Here is a 21642-nt window from a genome sequence, read left to right on the forward strand (position 1 = left end):
ATGTGTCCGTTAACCAAGTGTGCATGAAGTTTGAATGAATCTGGAAGTTTTAATAAAAGTGGCTATGCGAGAAACCTGAGGACATGATGTGAAGCACACAAGGCTAAAAGGCTAACCGCACCCTAATAACTCAGCGAAGAATGAATTAGTTGTTGCTTAAGGCCACTGCTGAACAATTAGACTGAGATAGAGGATTTGGACTTTAAGGGACATTTCCTATTGCTTCTATCGCTGCAATTTATCCCTGCCTGTACGCATTTTAGTTTGGTTTATCTTCAGACACACCGGCTGCCATCGTTCTCCCGGGTCTCTCCTCATCCATTGTCTCATTTCATTAGAATCCCTTTATCAGCCGGTGATAAGAAACATGAGGAAATCAGTAGAGGGAAGAAGTAGAAGGGAGATGGGGTTAATGCTCCTATCTTGTCAAATCCATCTTTGAAGTTGTTGCTCTTTACTGCTCCATTTTTTCATGTATGCTATCAGTGACATCAAAGTGGGCTACGTCTCTTGTGTGAGTCTGTGGCAGGGTGTGTTTGTGTCTGTATGAGCGAGCAAGCTGCCACATTAAGTATTAGATATTGAGAATAAACAAACAGAGGGAAAAGCTTTCGTTCAGAGAAGGTGACTGAATCTGCGCTTTGTTCCATTTGAGTCCTTCCACTACTTTCCCCATTGCTTGTGATTAACAGGACTTCAAATCACAGTTTTGTTTTTTTTCTGCTTCCTCCAACCAAATCTGAAACACCTCTACCTGTCTCTTCAGAAAGGCTGGTCGAACACAAAAAATCTACATGTTACAGAAAAACAGAGCTGGATTGAGGGGGAGGAGGAGTAAGAGAATGCTGCTGTGACCAAGAGGAGCAAAACCCAAGAGGAGTGTGGGTGGAAAGACTGTAGGTGTGCATACATATAGGCCTTCATCCACACACCCCTCCCGCTCCGTTCATGCTTCTTCCCTTTTGGCCGAGGTGAAAAGAGACGCAGTCCCTCACGCTCAGGATTCCTGGCATCTATTACAAGCTCTTGAGCTTATCAGCCAATCCTTCAATTAAACATACACATGCACAGAGATTACAAAGGTTCTACATGTACACACATGTGCACACACGTGCACGCGCACCTCGGCTGTCAAACCACCGAGAACATTTAAATGGTAATGGTAGCGCGATGAGGCGTCGGGACGCTGGCAGGCTGGATGCCTGGCTAACTGACCGACTGGCGGGCTGGTTGGGAGAAGAGCCGAGTGAAGCGTAGAAGGCCTATTCCGTCTAAAAACAGGATAATCTCCAGGAAAGAGAAAAGGCAGCAAGGAGATTAGGCACACACAGCGGTAATGCTCCAGCATGAGTACACTTAGCTCATTTGCATGTAAAACAGTGGAGAGAAAAATGTAACGAGGGAGGGATGGAGAGAGGGATGGAATGAAGAGAATGAGCGGGACAAAAGAGCAAGTGTGTGTGTGACTGTCTACATGCTATGTGTGTGCTTTAGTGTATGCTTGTGTTTGTGCATATAAGTGAGTCGTTGCAGTTGGCAGTGAGAACCAATGTGTGCATGCACAGATGTGTTTGAACCTGATAAGGCCTGATGAATAAGCAGCGTTTCGCTGGTGTTCCGTAAACATAAAGAGATGGTGAATGAGGGAACGCTCTGGCTATTGCCTTACTGAGAATACACAAGGCTTAGAGAGCAAGCAAAGCAAACCTAATGCAGTGCTACCGTTGAGGGCTTAAGTGGTATAGTTTGGATTTAACTTAAGCACTGGTAGACACAAACACAGACCAAAAACAACCTAAAAACATTCCATTTGCGGGTCATACTTAAAAAGCACCTTAAAAAAAGCTAACCTATATTCAGCAGGCCCTGTTTTGCAATTTATGTCTACAACTGAATTTGAGACGCTGCAGCAGTAAGAGGAGAGCGTTTGCATGGGAAAATAGACTGCTTCTCAGCTCTGAGCAAATATTGTGGCCCACTACTGCTTTCAACATGCAATGTACAGTTTGTATGGAGTATGGAGGTGCTGAGATGGGGATGAGATTTTGTACCAACAGGACTCAGGCCATAGGTTCTGTGCCACAAATGATGGATTTCAACCACACAGTTTAGAAAGCCACTGTTGAATCAGGCTGAATATCTCAGTACTTAGGTAGAAGTGGAGATTGAATGTTTGTGCTAACTATACGGGCACATCCCAGGTATCAATGTAACAATTCAAAAGTGGCTGCTATTGGGAAAGAAAAAAAAAATAAATAAATAAATAAATTTAATTCTTAACCACGCAGGATGAATACGTGAATATCCACATAATGGACCTGGAATGATTGCAGTCAGAGAAAGCTCGCTGGTTGGGTGTTAAAACTTCACCATTGTCCAAACCACAGAAACCCCATTGGCCAAAGTGAGTTTCCCTTCTCAGGATGAGGAGTAAAAAGAACCAGAAGGAGCACTAAGCAGAGCCGATTCTATTTGGTGTCAAGGTTATCACGTAGTAGTGACTCACAATCTGTCTGTTAATTGCATAAAGGTATTAAAACCTCACCCTCGAGGTTTCCCTGAAAGACTTTCAATTCCACCTCTGAGAAACTTAGCAACGCTGCTGGCTGCATGCACATTGACAAAAAAAAAAACTTGTGATGCTACTCAGAGAGGATAAGAGAAGAGGCAGTGAAGGACAGAGGGAGCTGATCAGTTTTATGAATCTCCCAAGCACCACTGAATACAAACCTACTGTTATCAAATCATGTGACCATGGATGGCAAAAAAAAAAAAAAAAAAAAAAAAAAAAATGGAGAGAAAAGGAAACGGAGCACATAAAAAGCGTCTGCATCCAAAAATGGAATAAATCAGGGAAAAAAAAAAAAAAACATATTTCCCCCAGCTCTTGATGCAGCATTAGTGACCCCTGCATTAACCCCATTCTCTTTCTGCAGCCCCAGCCTGAACATTTCACAATTTAATAATAGGGCTACTGCAGACTACACAAGTACAAACATACACACAGAGATATACACATACTCCCAGACAAGTTAAAACACATTATGCGCACGCTTTTCAAAGCCAATACTAATTTAGTCCAATTGCAGAGGCGAACACAAACACTTTTATGGCTTAATAGAGTATGCCCATTCCTCAGCTAAATGGCTTATTAGTACATATTTTAAGCAATCTCAGGAGACAACAGCCCTGAGTCTACACAACCCACAAACTGTTATGTAAAACCTCGTAGTAATATGCAAAAATGAAAGGAACCAAACACACACAGTGAACAATTAGGTAATTTCTTTGCCTTGACCCCCAAAACACAACACCTTCTACTGGACATTATGATCAAACCAAGGTCATTGCAGGTAATAAATGACGGCTTGTGATTATTGTAACTAATAGCATAGTCACTCACTTATTCATCTCAACAAAAATCTGCATTCATCAGGTCTGCAAAATCTCAAGCAGTGGCCAAAAGGCCATAAGATAGAGATTGAGAAGAGACATCTAAATGCCTTGTCCTTTAGCAAGAAAAATAGTCCATGAACTCACTCTGCTTGCTTAAAGCATCCTACAACAGTGACAAGACTTCATGTCGTCACATGGCCAACACTTTTGTCCATGTCCAGCACGTAGACCATTGTAAACAACTGGGCTAGAAGGGCAGGCGCTTAAGTTATCTCATTAGCATGGTAATTATTCTGTAACTTCCAATGACCTTGTGCTGGTATACCGCAACAAAACAAGCAGCAAATGTAGCGAAGTCTGTCGAGAAGATGTAATCAACACCACACCATAATACGTCATGCCTATTCGTCTTTACTGCTAATATATTGCATTTCTCATCTCTTTAACTGATTGGCCTTCAACCCTGGTGCGGCCCCCGGCAGGCTTATGTGCAAACATCCACACAGTGGGCACTCTGTAGCTGATTGGTGGCTCATTAAGGTGAAAAGTGGATGGAGGAGAATCAAGAGAAAAGTCAGAAAATAAGTGCATGAATTCAGACACGCACACACAGACCTACTGAGGACACACACACACACACACACCTACACACACCTACAGAGAGGAAAATTGATTTAGTCAGAACACAGGGAGATCAAAAGGCTTATTATAATTGGTCGGTAAATGTGGCTGAGCTCACCCACCCACTCTCCTGAGACAGCCTCACACTGAAAAACATGACTTAATCCGCAATAAACATGATTGTAATTTATAGGAAGTGTACAGGAAGGAGCAGTTTCATGTGTAGGTGTGCTATGTAGCCGTACACAGTGCATGGCATCAGAAAGGGTTTTCTGGGGTGGGAGGCACTCCAAAAAAGAGAAACGAGGACGACATATTACAACAGACCAAAGACACAGCAATAGGGACTGGCACACAGTCGAGAGACGGGTGTAAAGCCTGGAGAATTGGGATATGAAAATGATCCTCCCATTATGAGGATTAATAACTATATATGCTCGTGGCCCTTTTCTTTCCCGAATCAAATTAATCACCACCGTTCCCCCAAGCCCAAGTCTTTCCCTCTGTTCACTTTTTCTTTCATTTCACCCACCTCCACCTCCTTCGGTCTGCCTCATTCTTTTGCTAATTGTGCTATCTGAGGTGCCGGCTTCAAAAGGCACCTGCTATCAAACACTGAGGCTGAAAGAGTGGAGAAAGGACGGTTGAGGATATATAACACACACTCGCACGCACATACAAATGATTATCCGTGTATAAATCCTTGCATTGTCCTTGTGCAGCTGCAGATCCCAAAAAGGTATGCATAAAAACAACCGCTGAACTCTGATCGACTGATATTATTCATTGGTATTAAAAGAAAAGGGTGTAGAAAACAAACACTAAAAAGGAGAAGGCAAACACAAGCACTTCAAAGTAAGGAAATAAAGAACCGGTAGCTGAAGGGAGAATGCGGAGATAAGCACACTCCACATAAACCAACTGCTTCACACAAACGGAGCACTAAACAACCAAGTAGTATACCACATCTTTGCATAAGTCTTTACACCTGCGGAACATAACAATGGGAAATATAATAGCTTGATTTGACAAGCAATAATGTCTGCACATTGTTGTAAATATTCCAAAAAGTACTTAAGCTGAGCAGATTGAAGTTCAGCTACATGATACACTGTGGTGTGCCATTTCATTAAGGATTTATGCAATACCAAGTTTTACTTATAATGGACAGTCGCACAGATCTTCAGAAAAACACAGACATGCATCACATAAAATATATCTTCCCTACAGCCTGATTCAGCGGCATCATTCACACACACTGGGCCACAGACAAAAGCATCAGGAAGCTTGCGTGCAAGTCTGAGAATAAGTCCAAACAACTCGTAGAGGTGGCACTACATCTGAAAATCATGAATCTCATTTATTGCTGGACTATAAAAAGCATATTTTTACCTCATTTTCCATGCTAGCAGCACGGCTTTGTGTTTCCACTCTGTTTAAAAATCAAATGTTCATCAGCGCAGCACTGAGCGGCCTCAGTTGCAAAAGTTGCTGCAGAGGTAAGCCGAAATGAGAAAGTTGGAATGTTGTAAAGACAAAAGGAGAGTAGATTCAGACAAAAAAAGTTTTTTGGGGGGAGGGGAGGTTAAAGGCTTCTCTTTTACAGAAAACAATGAAAATGTTGCTAAATCGCATCAATTACATAACGATGACTTCACTAGAACTACCATGTTCAATTCCCATTTTAGTTCATGTTGGTAGAGTGATTATTAAGCATACATACAATTATTGTAATGAGTAGATCGGTCACATGCTTCACTGTTTGCCTCACATTCAATTCTATGTTTCGCAAATAGTGTAACACATTTTCACTAAGAAGACGACAAAGTTTGCTCACCTGTGGGAAGCATGAAAAGCTATCAGGTATAAAAAGACTTTTCACACAGCTTAAAATAATGTGACTGGATAAGATGGCCATTTGGCAGTTTTACATCAATACATGAATAACACCCCTGCGTAACGGTAATGCATGCATGTCAATAACTAATCAAAAGCAATGAAACAGCATCAGGTGTGAAACTAGAAAGAAACACTTAGGAAAAGTGAATGAATTCTCTATATTGGCTTTGCTATGTTACTTTAATGCCATAGTGGTTAGCACTTCTGTTCAATTCAGGCATGATAGCCTTTATGCGTGAAGGTTGCATGTTCTTCCTGTGCATGCACAGGTTGTTTTTTAGCTATTGAATAAACGTGTAAAGTAATATCTGATGTAGTTGAGAAATTTGCTGTCATCTTGAAAAAGCATTATCACTCCACCCATTACAGAAAACGCAGATATAAAAAAAAAAAAAAAAAAAGGACAACTCTGGGCTGTCTGTTATCCTGTGTTGCCATTTTCTTTCCAGGTTGTGCAGCCTGGTGTGTGACAACGATTATCACATAAATATGCCCCAGATGGTGTGACATATTTCTTTTGTTAAATGTTGACATATTGAATAGCAGAAGGGAGAACAGAAAGATAGAACGATGTCCTGAAATGAACTGAACTTCACCCTGTTTTCAGAAGGAGCACAAAGAGATTTAGGCAGTTATAGACATTTGGGCTGATAATAAAAATTGCTACATAGATAAAGAGCAAAACCTTAAATATACATCTGTAGTGTGTGCATGTGTTTGTGTGTGCACACAAAGCAAGAGTGCAAAACAACCGAATTGTATCCACAAGAGCTGTGGGCAGCCAGAGGGTGCGTCTCTCACCATCAGCTCTCTGCTCTTCGTGCAAGCAGCAGAGGTCAACACCTCTGACCTTGCCCTGAGCACACTACCCCCCATAAGTTGGCTTTTTGTGTGGGTGTGTGCGTGCTCCTAAATCCAGCTGCGGGGCAGCTGATGGAGAGGAGGAGGAGGACGGGTCAGAGCAGGTCAGTGGTGGCTTGGTGTGGTGTCGATCTGCTTTTAGTGTGGTAAGGAAGAATGGTTGGCACACAAAGAGGAAAAAGCAAGATGAGGAAGCATGAAGCTGAGTTCCCAGAGGTCAAGGGTATAAAAAAGCATAGCGAGGTTGAGGAGTAATATATTAGACCTTGAGCCATATGTTTAAGCTGCAGTATGAAGGACAAGGAGTGAAAATCCATCCTCCATAACTACAATCCAAAACAAACAGACTGAATCCACACACAGTTGCACATGTACATAAAAGCATGTTATGTTCATAAACTGAAATCCCAATTCCATCCGAAACCATGTTTAATTCGTAACTATCAAGAATAAAAATTTTTTTTAGAGCATGTTGAAAGAGATCAGCAGCACCCAGTAGCCTACCACCCCTCACCGCCCACTGCCCCTTTCCGTCCCGCCACTCTCATCCACACAAACAGACAGGTGTGGGAATGTGAAAAGGCCAGTGTCTTTATGTACAGAACTGAGAAAAGGTTATTAGACATCATCCAGAACAGCCGGCTGTCTTAGCCAATAAAAAGAAAAAGCATGGGTGCACAGGCCAAAGGGAGTGGGAGGGGAGCGGGAGGGGAGGGGAGGAGGGGGGGGTCAATCTAAGAAGTGACAGGCGGACGCTCGGAGTTGCCATACAGGTGAATGCAGATGGGACAGCTGCCAAAGCTGACATTTAAATCAACAGCCAGCATCAGCTCATGTGTTCATGCACACTCCTGTTTATGTATACGACCTGAGTGTGTGTGTGTGTGTGTGTGTGTGTGTGTGTGTGTGTGTGTGTGTGTGTGTGTGTGTGTGTTGTGCAGTGAGGCTGAATCTGAAGGTCAGATAGAATTATATACACACCCACACACACTGCCTGTGACTTCCTGTGTCCCGGTTACAATTTGAATATGGAAGAGATAGGGCAGAAGGCTCTGTGACACTAGGACAAGGTGATAGAAGTGGACAGGTGTGTGTGTGTGTGTGTGTGTGCTTGTGAGAGAGCGTACACTCGTGTGTCAGCGCTTTGTGCCAGGACAGCAGGTGGCTAGTCAAAGAACATAAGTGACCTTCTCCTTATCCCTCCCTCTACCCACATCACTTTGTCTATCTCCTCTTCTGTCCCTGAGTCTCAACTCATCTCTCCCAGTTGAGTGAGCACCGTGGCGTGTCTCCGCATAAGTGATGAGCACACGGGAAGATGAACACACACACACACACACACACCGAGACAGGTGTGTGGTTTATTTATGACCTCATGTGAGATGCTGTTGTGACACATTTTTGAATAATGTAAAACTGTAGTTAGGTCTTTGAAGAAGAAAAGGCGTGAGAAAGCCTGAAGAAGACGTGTGAAAAGGACTAAATGAGAAGCATAAGCGTGACACTCTTACCTTTAGTGCCTGATGGAAACAGGGCAGGATTTAAATAGATGTGGAAGAGGGACGAGTGACAGGAAAAAGAAAAAAAAAACAACATACTCTTCATCAGTGTGAAACAGAACATGATGACAATGAGCAGCAAAAATTCACAGATCACAAACTCACTCTTGGTCTGTGAAGAGAAGGTTAAGGTGAGTTTGGCAAAGAGTTCGTCGTTTTCGAATTGGTCTTCTTTTGCCTTGATCCAGAAGCTGTTCTCAGATAGCTCCTCGGGTCCAATCTATAACAGAAAGACATACACAGAAAGTGTATAACACAGGAGGACCAAGTGGATCAGAGAGACATGAACAGTATTTATTAAACGAGAGCATCATCAAATCTACGCCGCATGACAAAAAAAAAAAAAAAAACAGTCACCCGTACACCTGGGCAAACAATGAGATGGGCAGGTGAAGTCGTCGATGGAACAAAAGAAAGGGGCAGGGGTATGATTGCAGAGGACGGGGGAAGAGATGAAGAAAGGAACCAAAAGGAAAGCGAGAGTACAAAGAAGTAGTCATTTTCTCTAATTGCCACACGCTGTCTTTACCACAAAGCATCTTGAGCTTCACACACAGATATGTGAAGAAAATAAGGTTTTACTTTTCCCTCACCCATTCTTTTTACCCCGTTAAGGTTTCTCTGGAGTTTTCTCACAAGTTACAATTAACATTGAATGCTTTTTTCCCCCATTTACTCTCTGGATTTTCTTATCAAGGGAGGAAAAAAGTGAAGGGGGAAAACAGAGCGAGTGAAAAGAAGGGGCAGTAAGTTTACAGATATCAGGCCTTTCATTATGGACAAAGCCTCAGGGATGGGTGTAGGACAGTAAAGACAGAGAGCAAGGAAAGGAAATGTGATATGGGAATGAGCTGAAGGAGCAAAAAGAAAGCAAGAGAGCATGTAAAAAGGAGGATGAGACCAAGCCAGGGAAAAAAAAAGTTAATTTAAATTACAAAAGAATACCGTCCTTTCTAGCAGCAATTTAATTATCTTTCAGTGGTGCAGTTAAAAGAAGAAGGCTTATTAAAAAGCAATTTCTGTGACATCCTTGTCAAACACTCTCACCAGACCAACAGGGGGGTGGGGGTTGGGGGAGAGCGAGGGAGTGCGAGAGAGAGAGCGAGAGGCTTAATGCTGATGAAGTCTACTGAAGCCATTAAACAGTAGCTTTAGGCTAAAGAAAGACAGAGGGTCGTTTTGATGTTTTAACCATCACAGATGAGAGGGAGGAGGAGAACATGAAGCACATAGTCATGAGATACACGTATGTATGCAAGTCACTTTAGGTCAGAACCTCGCTGTAAAAGCTTCATCTCACCGGTGCACAGACAAAGGCACACCCTGAGCTATTTCAAACTGTTTTGTGGAAGAATGACACAGAAGGTAAACAATTAATTTGTTCTACCAGCTTAAGCATATGTAACTGATGTACAATCAATTGGCTGACAGCCAGCTGACTTTTAAACTGTTAAGATTTTTTTGGCCTCAAGATCATCACAAGCAATCATAACTTGACTAAATATCTGTGGCACAACCTACCAAGACCCCATCTATCGGTTAGTGACAGATCTAGCGAATAAAAACAAAAAAAACAAATGCATGGTCCAAATGAATTGTGGTTCCAAGTCGTTTTTTTTAGATCCATATGGAAGAAAAAAAACTACTAACAGTGGCTCAATTGTGTAAAAGACACTTCTAATTTAATTTCCTTAGTAGAGACTCTTCATTTGGAATGATGGCAGCATGTTGCTAACAAAATGCTTGAAGCTTTTAAAAACACTGTCTGGAATACTATGGTTGGCGGCGTAGAAGCCGCACTACAGGAGGAGCATGCGGAACAGCGACGATAGCGCCAGTTCAACCAGTAAGACTGAATATCTGTGAATAGGCTTGAATAACTTGACACGGTATATAATATTGTATGCTATGAGGAAACATCTGAGGCATAGTTGCACTGTCAAGGCTTTAAACTAGTCAAAGCGGGGGTATTGTCTTATAATCAGGGTCATACGTACCAACAAATATGGTAATATAACTTGATTAATTGCTGATTCAAGGACTTCTGTATTCTAAGTGGTCGAGACTTTGTTTAGTATGTACCTTGCTGCGTCTGATAATTGGTTAAACCTTGCCATTAATTTGTGACTTGCATAGAGGATTAATCTGATTTGCATACACTATTCAGTGAATGATTAGTGAAAATCACAGTTTTTATTATTTACTTTTTATAATTTAAGTTATTGAAAGTATAATGAATAACTTGAAAAGGGAGTATTACTTTAAGTTGGCCAAAAATGAAAAAAAATGTGTGCTTTAGTTAGGGAGATATAATTAAGGCTGGCTCTTTGATAAGTTTTCTGAACACAACTGACGATGAATCTGTCAGGACATTAATGACAGGGCATATATCTTTAACCAGTGTATTCTTTTGTTTTACATGGAGCATCACCATCACAGCATTAACGCTCAGTTTTGTTTTAACTCACAATATGACACACAATCCTGCGAAATTTGATTAAACATCAGCAAAGTAAATGAAGCCAAACAAGGAAATTAAACTGTCACTACTTCTCGATATCTTGGCATCACAACTTTACAGTCATTCTCTTAATATTTACATGATCGGGAAATGTTGGTCTCAAACTGACCTTACTCCAGTTGGCTCTCTTCAGCTGGACCTCAGGCTTGTACTCTTTTTTAGGCTTCAGACCAAAAGGTAGAGCAGGTGGAGTGGGAGCACCCCAGCCACCCATGCCAAACGGTGGAGGTGGGGGCATGCCTGGGGCTGGCGGCGGAGGCGGAAAACCAGGACCGCCAGGCGGCGGTGGTGGTGGAGGAATTCCCATTCCAGGTAAGGGTGGAGGCGGTGGTGGCCCGCCCATGCCAGGGAGTGGCGGTGGTGGTGGGGGTCCACCCATGCCAGGTAAAGGAGGTGGCGGAGGTACACCCATCTGACCCGGTAAAGGAGGTGGCGGAGGTACACCCATCTGACCCGGTAAAGGAGGTGGCGGAGGCACACCCATCTGACCCGGTAAAGGAGGTGGCGGAGGTACACCCATCTGACCCGGTAAAGGAGGTGGCGGAGGTACACCCATCTGACCCGGTAAAGGAGGTGGCGGAGGTACACCCATCTGACCCGGTAAAGCAGGTGGCGGAGGAATGCCTATTTGCCCTGGCAGAGGTGGGGGCATACGTGGAGGAGGCATAGTGGCATTCTGGCTTGGGAGAGGTGGCGCGGGTGGTGGAGCAGGCACAACGGGTGTTGGCACAGGAACAGTAACTGTCACCACCTTAGTTTTGGCCTCTTCCAGATCCTTGGACAGTTTGTCAATCTGCAGGAGGAAAAAAAAAGTTACAAGTAGTGCAAAATACTTTTCTTTCCTGTATGTAAATGGATCCTGAATTCTGTCCTGGCCGGATGTGGTCTATTTTTATCATTATCATTAATTTTGCATGGAACTGGCATTTCCAATTCCAATAAATATCCATGCCAACAAAAGAAAGAAAGAACAAAAGAGGGGAATGAGTGATTAGCCAGAGCTTGGGCAGGATTGAGCTTTGGGAGAGATGGAGAAAAAAGGAGAAGGTGCAGAGAGAGCCAAAGCAAGATGGAATTAGGTCCACAGAGAATTCAAAGAGAAGTTTTGAAGAGGAAGAAAACTTCAGAATTAGAAGTGAGGGGAAAATCAAATTATTGCAACAATTGAATACTGATTTCAGAACCTGTATCAGGAGGGAAGCCATTTTCAATAAAAGCAAGTGAGCCACGAAAGGAGCAGATTAAGGTTTCCATGTATTGAGAAGTTTGTTCCCCAAGTGTGTTCTTGGGTGAATCGAGTGTAAACAGTGTGCATGGACAAGTGTTAGTGACCGTTCGCAGTGTTACAAATTGTGTCGTTTTGAAAAGAAGACTGCAGCAGACACAAAGAACTTCTGAGGCAGGCTTTCTTAGCGAGGCAGCAGATGATAAATTGGGCACAGCATCACAAGAAGGAACAGTGAGAGATCTCTACATGTGAAGAAATCTTCGATGGGCAGTGCCTCAAACAAAGAGAAAGTGAGCCATCTTAGTATGAGAAGCTTGTTTGATGCCTGGCTCGTGATGCTGTTGATGCTTTGGACAACTGTGTGCGTGAGCGCGTGCATGCGTGTGTCTGTTTGGGTTTGTGCGTGGTGAGAAAATGACTTTGCTGGCATCAGCCACGTTGGATGAGGCTCATTTTGGAAGTTGCATAGTTGTTTCACTGACACGCGCATATGCACGCACACACACGGACATCTTCATGAGGGTATGAGCACACATGGGCAGAGGCAGATTGTTCTGGGTCACTTGGTGTGTTTGTGAGTTTTGGGTGTCACTGCAAGGCAGAATCCAGCTGGTGTGGCAGCAGGACCCTGACAGCTAAACAATCCTCATCTTTGCCTCACTACTGTGTGAGTGTATATACACACACATACACACACACAAAATGTGTCTTGGCCTTAAAAATTGTTGGTCCCATTTCCATCCTTTTTTCTTCTCTCTGTAGTCGCTCTTAACACTCCTATTTCCTCACTTCCTATGTTGTTTATTGAGAGTCTTAATCTGTAAAGGATTTGGCTCCTTCTCACAATATCCTTTTAGGTATTTTTCCCTCTTTTCATGCCATGCTCTTAAGTTGGCTAAATCATTTAAATTTTTTTTTTTTTTTTTTGGGGGGGACTCAGTTTTTGTGTGGGTGTGTCTGAATGTTTCGCAACTTTTTGCTACTTAGACTTACAATAGTGTACTTCTTGAAGGCTCAACCAATCTTTACTTTTTTGCAGTCTGAATAGCAGGCAGTGTTTTCTTATGACTGTTATGTATGAATCTTTATCATTGCCGACTGCAAATGTTTTAATCCTGTGTTTACTTAAACCACAATACCAATGTGAATCGATTTAAAAACTGGAGAGATTCGCAGAGTGTTTGTAGCTCATGAATTATAAAGAACTCAATAGTGGATTGTTTATGGAGTCTGCTGTATACACGAATCTTGTGAATTTTCAAACAGGGGAAGGCCAGGAATGTGTACATGTTTGTGTACGTACCTGTTTTTGCAAAGTGCTGAGCTGTTGCTGTAGTCCCTGGTTCTCCTTTTCTCTCTCCTGCTTAGAGGAGGCCAGCTGTTCCTTCTCTTGGTTCAAATCTATCAGCTTCTGTTCATAGTCCCCCTCCAGTTTCTTCATCTCCACCTGCAGCTCGTGGCGTGCTGTCAACTCAGAGTCCAGCTGATGTACAAGATCACAGACAAATTCTTGTTAGTTAAGACACAAAAGTTCTTGAACATAGCCTCAGGATCACACACTAGTGTTTCAGTATCCCTCTACAGAAAGATGCATCTGCATCTCAGAGCCATTGCTGTCATTACTTGCTGTCGAGTGCTTTTATTTTTACTGTATAATTTACACAGAAAAATTGGTGTCACTTCATGAATTAGAATGTCTTAATGCATTTGTATGAGACCCATTTTCACTTTCACAATGAAGTCTCTGCTTTCCTAAAAATACGAAACAGACCCGTTTCACCCTCAATTTTCATCTCATAAATTTTGAAATTCTCCACAAACACTGAACAGACTGAGAGTATTTAAACAGGATGAATACATGAACACATAAATGTACACAGCTGTTTAATTTGTAGAAAACAGATCCGTTACTCCCGCTGTCAGTGTATTGACAGGCCTATTCCTAACTCCTGCCAAAGAGACTGCCTGCAATTACCCCATCATGCACAACTAGCACCGCGGTGTGCGTGGTCAATGAAAATTAGTTGAAGAGTGCTTTGTGCAATGCATGGCTGTGTGGATGTGCGTGCATTCAATAGATATGATCCCGCACGAGCGAGTGCGTCTCAAAGTGTGCATGACTGAAGGCTAGTTTCAGCTCCCTCTTTGCAATTATCCTGTCACTGGGACAGAAACATCAGGGTAGCAGCACACCACAATCAAGGCATTTACCCCCATGTGTGAGTGTGTGAAAGTGTGTGTGTTTGCTGCTAGCCTGTAAGAGTATTTGTCTGTCGGCTGTCAAACGTGCTTACGCTCATTTTTTTTTTTTTTTTTTTTTTGTCAACCTCTATTCGCCCCTTATTCTCATTTGTCATCTCATGACAGACAATGGTCGCCTAGAATTTCATTACAATCCAAATGTGCCTGGTTGTCTGTGTGATGAGAAATGTTAGCTTTTGTGTTTTTCACTGTAATAGCTTGTAAGCTTCTAAGCTGATACGTTAATATGTTGGCGTATAAAGGATTCCTCTGTGGGCGTGCATTTATGATTTTCAATGTGAATGTATCTGTGGCAAATCTACCTTCTTCTCCAGCTCAGTGGCTTTGGCCTCACTGGTTTCCACTTTGGTCTGATCCACCATGTTGTCTGCAGGCAGAAAGGAGGGAAAAGAGGAAAATAGATGGTGGATGAGATACGAGCTTCGGCACACCTGCACACGTCTGGCCGTGAAGGCATCGTACCCTTCAGTCTGGCACATGCTGTGTCCTCACATAAATTCACCAACACACACTGACACACAGGGCAAGCGTCCCATCTGTCTCCCTATTTTTCTCTTATCACACTACTCAAAGTCAAGATATACGAGGTGACTGTGGAGGCATCTCATTACAGCGAGGTGCTGTGTGATGCACAGTGCTCCTTCATTAACTTTTAAGCCTACAACACGTGCAGCGTTTTTTTTTTTTTTTCTGGTCAGCAACAGCAAATATAAAACAAACACTATAGGAATAATATATCAGCAGAGACTCCTCTCGGCAGAGAGCAAATTAAGGAGGACACAGACTGACCATCAGGGTACTTTTGCAGAATAATTGCAGGGTCTACAGGTGGTTCAGTGCTGAAGGGCTTACCAAGCCTGTGCAGTAAAAGAGCTAATTAACATGAAGATGAATGCCACAATGTCACTGGATCAAAGACTGCTAATCAGGATGCCCAGGAGGTGGGGGGGGGGGGGGGGATCAAGCAGATGCAGAGCAGAGATAGAAGGTTGAGAAAAGCTAAAATAGAAAATGACGACATTATATGAACTACAAGAAAAGTGAACAGTACGGATTGTAAAGAGATGAAGACGTGTAGTAAAAATATGGATGGGGAAAAAAAAATCTAAAGCTTTGCAAGAGTCTGTATATCTACATGTAGATAAACAAGACTCTCAGAATATGAAACCTAACAGTTTAGCACATGAGAGAACTTTACAATAAAATCCAAACCCACATCCAATTTCAGAATATGCATTTGGGTATGAGTTTACACGGTTATCGGATGTATAACGGATTGGTAGGAGGGTGTAATTCTGTCATGGTGGCTATGCAAAATGGGACAAACTTGGAATAGCGCACACTAAGGGAGACAGAATGTAGGGGGGAAATAAAACTGTGCTGAATTTCAGAGTTCAAAGAAAAACACTAAATAATGCATGCAGGGCAGAATTGGGCTGCTTTCCACCAATAATAACTCTGGCAGCCTTAAAGGAGGCCAGCCAGCCAGTAAGGGCGCATGTTTGTGTATATGTGTGCGCGTGCGCATGTCCATGCGTGTGTCAGGACACATTTAGAAAGCAGTGCAATTAGAGCCGCCTGTGGTGAGCAAGAGACCTGCCATGAAAAGCATTGAACTCCTAAGACACGGTCCGTACCTTCAGTGGGCTGTATTTTAGCCTCCTATAGCCAGTGATCATTTAGTGGTGCCACTCAAAAGCTCAACTCCAGCAATGCGGTTCACTGAGCTATTTCATCAAAATGATTATATTTCAAAGAAAACGCCACATTTCATCTTTCTAGTCAAACAAGGGTGACAGAAAATTGATCATAAGGACTACTGGCCGCCGCAAGCTGACATAAAAAGTGTCACAGAAAGCTTTCTATGTCAGATTATGATTGCCACTAAGGTCTGTGTCCAATGATTCCAGCAACTTTACGAAACAGACAATCCCACATTCATAACCACGTCAAATCTTTATTGACTAGCTGAGTGACACAGTAATGGGTTTAAACCTCTCCCTTTATCTCTTTTCTTGATTTGTTAGACTGCTTGAGGCCATTTTCATGGTTGAAAAAGTGCTTCACTGTAAATTTGTTCCTGAAGAAACTATCTGTGAATGTGCTCCTTTCACCTCGTCTGGGAGCACAGCCGTTTGGATCAGGTGCAGACACTTCTGATTTTCCAACAAGGTTAGACTGTTCATGTTACAAAGGAGTGGTGACGGAGCACAAACCGGACCTGAGAAAAGTCTGTGTTCATGTCTGTAGCTGGTAAGGATTCTGTCTCACAGGAGGACAGTTAAAAAAAACAAAAAAAAAACACGAACCTGAGTGCCAGTGACCTATTTTCAATCAATTCTAAGCCGGTCCCTGAAATTCGCCACCTGACAAAAATTAGGCTTGGAGAAAGCTGCTTTCCAAAACATTTCGCCTATATCCAAAAATTCATTTTCTGCAACTGACCTGGAGCAAATCTCAACCCACACAAAAGCACACTCCCTCTGGCTCCATCTACTGGCGGTTGTATATATGTAGTTGACAGCTTTCCACAATCAGTCATAAAAACCAAATTAACACGAGACCTCATATTGGATGTAAGCATCCACAGCAGCACAGTACCCGTGTTAAAAGAAAACACTGCTTCAAGGATTCCATTCAGACAGTTGTGTGTCTTTATCGTTTGTGTGTGCTCATGTTTGGTGTTCCACTACTGGTGAAGGTCAAGGTGGCATCATGCACAGAACGCGTTCAAGAGACATAACATTTGCTCCACTGGGGTCTAAGACTCACCTATCAAGGCTTCGATGTTGAGGCTGAGGTTGCGGCACTTAAAGTCAGGATCTGCACCATTTTTGTGAAGTACGATCTGAGCAATACACTCGTCGATCAACTTGTAGTATTGAGGCCTGCGGGAGAGGGAGAGAGAGAGAGAGGAAGCCATGGATTTTTTGGACAGATGGATTAGGAGATAAAGAGAAAGAAATAGAGAAAAATGGGGAAGATAAAATATAAAGGAGGGTGACAGTGAAGGATTTATATTTGACACTAAAAAGCAAACCAGAGAAAATACATCATTCTTCACAAAACAATTCCCATGATGACACAGAAAAGCATGAGAGGATTAAAGCCAATGTGTGGAGGTAAAAAAAAAAAAAAAAATCTGTGTTAAATCACATTTGACATTGTGGCGCAGACTGACAGAGAACAACTAGGTTCATATGTTCAGACAAATGAGAGAACACATATGTCTTGTCACTTTGTCTCTCTCGAGCTGAGATTAGCTGTTTCTGTAAGCATGACAGTTTGAGTCTCATGTCACCAAGATTGATTGCATTCCACTCATTTTTTTGTGTGAAAGCGTCCTGGTTTGTCCAGCCCTCTGTGTCTGATCAAGGCAGCTACTCACAGACACTCAATTTTGGAGGTGTCTTATTCCCTGACCCCATTAGATTCTGCCAGAGTCAAAAACTCAATACTTTATTTATTCTGTCTCCCTCCTTCGCTCCCTCCCAGTCCCTCTCTTCGTCACTCAGCCTTTGTCTAACACTTATTCCGCTCCTTCAGTATACTTTTAAGACTGTTTTTCCTTTTTTTCCCCTTCCCTTCAAAAAACTTAAATTCATCCATGGAGCGAGAGAGACATCTAGTGACGAGCTGGAAAACTGAGTCAAAGCTGAACATAAATATATTTTGCTGCGCCCTACATCTGAGAGTCTTGATAATCGCAAACACATCAAATTAAGACACCAGACATAAAAGGGAAATAGGGTCGGGTACAATTTAATAAAATTAAAGTCATGCTTACTAAATATTGAGATACATTTAGAGTAATAGGATGATTAAAATGCAGATAAAACGCTTAACAATTTCACACTGTGCCTGACTTCAAGTGTGCCCATAAAGTACATGAACATAATGAACCCACAGGATTCATCTCTACTTCATAAAAACACTGAGGCATAAGAGAGGATGAAATAGCATTGATTTCTTTATTATGATGGTCCCACAACATCTCTCTTCTTTTCCTCTATCTGAAATTACCCAGTATTTTCTGCCACTCGACAATGCTCCCTCTCTCAGTCTTACTTCCGGTCTAAGGAGTCCATTAGAGACCAGCTCTATTGTGTTCCACTGGTTCACCTGGACGGAAACAGCTGAATGCGAGAGAAGGGTGGATGGAAGAGATGGAGGGGGAGCTAAAAATATTTCTGCTGAGACCACTTGATGTGAAGATGGAAAAGAATGGCTGGCCAAATTTATTCCCAAAACGCTGCTTCAAATCAACCACAATTTCCAGGCTGTCTCGAGACCATCAAGGAAACATTGACCAACAACACAGCTACTTCTCATAGCTGCATCTCTGCATTTTTTAGCAGTGTTCATGGTTCATAATTAAAAATGTATCTCTGCTTCGGGCGTTTGTAAAGACTTGGCTTTCCCCTAAAGTATTCTCTGCTTTTCCCCACCGCCATCCCACCCCACCCCTTTCACTTCTCAAGCTAAAACTCCAAGGGCTTTTAGAAGACACAGGGAGAGACATTAGCATATTTTCTGTGATAAGAGTCGATGGTGCTCATTTCTATTAAAATTGGATTGGAGTTCTTTACATGTATTAATTTCAAATCTTCGGAACGGTGCTCGGGCAAACAAACAGCAAATGCATGAAGGAGTTGGAGAAAAATGGAGGTGTGAGTGAAGATAAATAGGTTTTCTTGTTGTCTTGGGTGAATTGGTATTTTTACAATTTTTTTTAGCTATTTATCAAATATGTCCTGGTTCTGCAGTCTTCTAATGTGTTGATTACAAAAAAAAAATGAAAGTGCTTTTTTGAATTCAACAGTGACAAAGTAAAATTAAGCGGTATTAAAGGAGTTGTGTTCTGCTCTCAACTCAATACAGTTAATAAATTTGAGTGTGGCTTACTTTGCGAGGCAATATTTAAATAGGAGCATGTGTCAGAGAGCATTGACATGTGAGAGTGCCTGGGAATGCATTTACCTGGCCACATAATCATTCCGAATCAGTAAGAGGTGCTGCATAAGGGACAGGAAGTGGCTTTCACCCTTGGAGTCCTTGACGGTGTTGACCAAGATCTCGAATATTTCCCTCACATCACTGAAGGGGAAAACAGTTAAGGTTCCGTGACAACAATCACTCAGTTAACCAACATTTCCACGACCAACATACAAAAGGCTCAGGGAAGCAGAGCAGTCCAGAAAAAAAATTGAAAATAAGTTGTCTGTCTCACTCCAGAAAATGTGATTTAACCTCAGCACATATTCATCAACTACTGGAATAATTTCTATGAAGCATGGTAATGTTTCTTAAAAGGATTATAATATTACTGCATGAATCATGAAACCACATGCAGACAGTGTGGTTAGCCCTGGGAGACATCTTGTGCTTGAAATTGTAAGTGCACGTCAGAAGATCCAGTGAGAGAAATTTGGTCAAAACGGCTTTCAAATGCATACAAAAGATCATAATAAGGTAGATTTTCACAACCTCCATTCTACATCGAATTATACGTTCACAAAACATGTCATTTAAAAGACATTTAACTAATTTCTATAACAGATGAGCTGCCCCTGTTAGACAAATGTATTGTTTCATGATTAAGACAGAAGTGACAAAACATTAAAAACCTCCATGTGGCTGGATGAATTATAGATGAGTAAGATGCCATTAGGAAAAAGAAGGAGGATGCACACATGTAGTTTGACAATGTTCTGACTGCCTACAAGATAATGGCTTCACCAACTCTTATGGTCCGGCCCAAACTAAACGGAAAAGATCATGATTCGCTGTTGTGAAAATTACTTTGAACTGACAGACAAAAAGAAACCTGAAATTAAATATATTCTGAGGCATATCTTTTTAAGTTCCACCACAATGGTGCTTTGTGTTGTTGGGCAATTCATTCAATTTAAAGTGGTAATTATGCCCACTGAGAACTTGCTAACCACTAAAAATATGATAAATATGATGGTTTCAAAACTGCAGCAAAAATTCCTTTGTTTCAGACATAATTTAAGCAACAAGGATATGGCACCTCTTGAGGTCCATAATACTTTACAGTGGGTCTGTTCAGAGGTCTTTGGTCATGATGTGACTTTATTAACTTTCAATTTGAGCATTAATCAAAACACACTGTGGGGATTTTGTTCCTTAAACCATCCTGATCTATTTGTTTGATGTCAATCATAATTTCAGATATATCAACGATTGGTCAATGTAGGAAAAAGGAATTTCCACAAAGGGATCAATAAAGTAGGACCAGTTAGCTCTGTAAAAACATGTAACCCATATTTGAATTACTTTACTCTAGACAGTTTTGTGAAAAAACAGATGTTTTCATTAATTTTATTGTACACTACTTATTGACTGTATCATATTTTCACACCTTTGTTTTTGCCAAAAAAAATAGACACCACTGATGAAAACTACTTATTGTTATCGAGATGTAAAATGGAGATGTCTTAGAAAAGCAGAGAAAGGGGCAAAATAATTTTTTGAAGTCGGTCATGAAAGGCTAAAAACTAATAAAATGTAACAATCACCTATCAAATGTTTTTTTTTTTTTCATTTTAAAATGTGTTGGATTAGCAACTCCACATGTGAATGTTGCTGTCACATGACATGTGACGTGTGAAAATACCTAGATGGCTATCAGCACTGCAGACATCAAAGATATGTCACGTATGTCGTCTTTTGAATGATCAGCAAACAAGAAGGCAGACAGCAGCTAAAGCACCATGGAGATCAAGGCACTGAGTAATGTGCGGACCTCTGTATCAATAATGAATTGTATTCATTAAAGGCCACGTTGGAGATTAACCAATGGTTGTGTGCCCTCTAGTGGACTAAATATGCAAAAACTGCTTGACTGTAGAATTGGTAAAGCATTAGACTTTGGACAAAAATAGATTAAATATTAAACACAATCAGGAATGAAACTCAAAAATGTATGTAGAGGAAGACTGACAAGATCATAAAAATATCACTGCCTTTGTTTTGGGATTCATTTGCTTCTCTCACTAAACACGATGTACTGGTGAGAGACGCTCGTTACTGTATGGGTACACTGAAGCGTAACCACAACCAGACCTGCGTCACGTCTCTACTACAAAGAGCACGGTTGGAATGTAAGCGGAGTTGTGAGGGACCCCGTAATGACGCAGGTACGTGACGTCATTACGCGATGGTCAAAGCGGGGCTCCAGTCTGCCTGTTGTGGTCATTCATTCTCCGGCTGTCACTCCTCTGCTGCACTGCTCACCCCTTAAGTGAAGCCAGGAGACTCCAATCTCTGTG

At 41.9% G+C, this 21642-nt stretch overlaps 1 protein-coding gene across 3 annotated transcripts in view; it reads right to left on the minus strand.

Annotated features, from left to right (window-relative positions):
• diaph1 (diaphanous related formin 1) overlaps nt 1–21642 on the minus strand; it is a 102562-nt gene that overhangs the window by 49834 nt on the left and 31086 nt on the right. For 2 of the 3 annotated variants that reach the window (XM_030106942.1, XM_030106934.1), the window contains 7 exons: nt 19328–19444; nt 17120–17235; nt 14650–14714; nt 13389–13568; nt 10967–11650; nt 8442–8556; nt 8289–8297 (listed from right to left, as the gene is read on the minus strand). In XM_030106942.1, the coding sequence (XP_029962802.1) occupies nt 8289–8297; nt 8442–8556; nt 10967–11650; nt 13389–13568; nt 14650–14714; nt 17120–17235; nt 19328–19444 (1286 nt within the window). The remainder of the gene's footprint in view (nt 1–8288; nt 8298–8441; nt 8557–10966; nt 11651–13388; nt 13569–14649; nt 14715–17119; nt 17236–19327; nt 19445–21642) is intronic. The other variant, XM_030106950.1, reaches the window with a different exon arrangement.

This window comes from Salarias fasciatus, chromosome 2 (assembly GCF_902148845.1).
Source record: "Salarias fasciatus chromosome 2, fSalaFa1.1, whole genome shotgun sequence".
In the NCBI taxonomy this organism is placed as follows: domain Eukaryota; kingdom Metazoa; phylum Chordata; class Actinopteri; order Blenniiformes; family Blenniidae; genus Salarias; species Salarias fasciatus.